Below are 2,057 nucleotides of genomic sequence, written 5' to 3' on the forward strand. Positions count from 1 at the left end.
TCTTCACGGACGCCTGAGTGTCAGAGGTGAGCATCACTTATCTGATCCTGTCAGAGCGTGGAGTGGCAGCTGCTTTTCCTCAAACTGTGAACTGCTGTGTTTTTGGGCTGAAGAATCTTTGAGGTTCTTTAAGGATCCGACCCCCTCTGCTCTGCTAGAAATGTAAGTTTGAAGCCAGGAAACAGCTGGATCAGAGCACAACAACAAAACGAATCACCGCCGCCACATGCCTGATTAGCTGCAGCACGTGAGCTGGAGGACGACTAATGACGGAGAGGAACTACAAACACAGATTTATCCACACGAGTCACAGGAATGAAGTCAGAGTCTTTCAGAACCACTTCCATATGAAGCTCGTAAATATGTAGAGGATGTAGACTCCTGTGTTGTTGTTATGAGAACGATGAGATCAGGAGGAGGGGCCCAGTTTGAATGTTTCTACTGACTCCGACTAGGAACTGTGGGGGGGGGGGGTGTTGGAGCTGAGACCAGAGCCAAGACCAAGACATTTAGGGACCGAGGTCGAGACCAAGGCAGGGCAAGGCCGAGACAAAACCAAGACCAAGACCAAGACCAAGGCAGGGCAAGACCGAGACAAAACCAAGACCAAGACCAAGACCAAGGCATGGCGAGACCAAGACAAGACCAAGACCAAGACCAAGACCAAGACCAAGACCAAGACACTTAAGGATCTAAACAACAGACCAAGATGTGGTCGTAACCCGGGACTGAAAATCAAATTACCGCCCGGTCTGAGACCAAACAAGTCTGAGTAAAAATGTTTTAGATTCTGAGACGAGACCTAGACCTTCAAAAAGACTGATTTCATGTACACAACACTAGTGTGTGTGTGTGTGTGTGTGTGTGTGTGTGTGTGTGTGTGTGTGTGTGTGTGTGTGTGTGTGTGTGTGTGTGTGTGTGTGTGTGTATTCAGTCTCTAATTTGTCTTTGTAAATGAAAACATGAGACCCTCTGTAACTGTTCACTCTGCTCGTCTGTGTTCTCTTTAACTTCACGCTCCTTTAATCCCGTGCTGGTATTCCGGCGCTCTCCGCCCTGGGATTTCCCGGAGAACGTCGTCTGGCCTTTTCCGCCCTTTTTCCTCCATGTGTTGCCCGTCCGCCTGGGACCGCCGTGTGGCTGGGGGAAGCATATGTCTAGTGGCCCTGCATGTGTTTCCTAATCAGGTGTAAAACGGGGCCGTGGCCACCTCGCCAGAGGGCCGTGGCAGCGCCGATGGCTGCCGCTGCCGCCTCCCTCTCTCTCTCTCTCCGTCCACGTCTGTCCCTTCCAGCCCAGCGCGCCGCGACTCGCCCTCTTTGTCTCCGACGAGGAGCGCGGCGAGCAGATTGAAGCGACTTATGCCATTTCATGCCGCCGTGCACAGGGAGCAGATGCACTGTCCCCAAACAGGTTTTCATGCTACCAGCTAGGAGGGGGGGGAGGGGGGGGGGGGGGGGGGTCTCAGGAGCCCCGAGGGGTTCAGGCAGGGAGTTAACCTTTCATGGCTGCTTTAGACGTGAAGAGAGAGAGAGAGGAGAGTTTTCACCTCGTTAGAGCTGTGACGAGCTGACTTTAAACGAGACATCTTCATAAATAACTTTAATCTTGACCCCCCCCCCCCCCCCCCTCCCCCCCCCCCAGAGGGCTTCAGGCAGGAAATCTGACTTTAGAGAGTCCAAACTCAGTGAAGGTCGTCTGTCTCCTGCGTCCAGAGCGTGACACACGATGATAACGCTGACACGATTTAGACCCGACTTTAAAATAAGCGCTTTTTAGTCGATACTCAAACCAGTTCAGCTCAACTTATCAGAGCTCAACATCCTGAAAAACACCCTCACTGACCAATCAGAATCAAGCAGAGGCAGGACTTCCTGATATCAGCTTCTCAGAGGAGAAACTTATGGGACTGTTGGAACATTCTGCAGATGGAGAGCTGCTGATGTGTTCTTTAATTAAAACACACAGAGCCATTAAAACACCTAACAGACACAGCATAGAGGTTAACTCTCGTAACCTAGCAACTATAAGCTGTGAGGCCGAGGTCATGAGATCTC

At 51.4% G+C, this 2,057-nt stretch overlaps 1 protein-coding gene across 1 annotated transcript in view; it reads left to right on the forward strand.

Annotated features, from left to right (window-relative positions):
• Positions 1-2,057, forward strand: part of frem1b (Fras1 related extracellular matrix 1b) — a 42,737-nt gene that overhangs the window by 12,623 nt on the left and 28,057 nt on the right. Inside the window, 1 exon segment of the mRNA XM_065956268.1 lies at positions 1-162. This exon segment is cut by the window's left edge and continues 106 nt beyond it. Coding sequence (XP_065812340.1) covers positions 1-162 — 162 coding nt within the window.

The sequence above is a fragment of the Labrus bergylta genome, chromosome 6 (assembly GCF_963930695.1).
Source record: "Labrus bergylta chromosome 6, fLabBer1.1, whole genome shotgun sequence".
Lineage (NCBI taxonomy): Eukaryota > Metazoa > Chordata > Actinopteri > Labriformes > Labridae > Labrus > Labrus bergylta.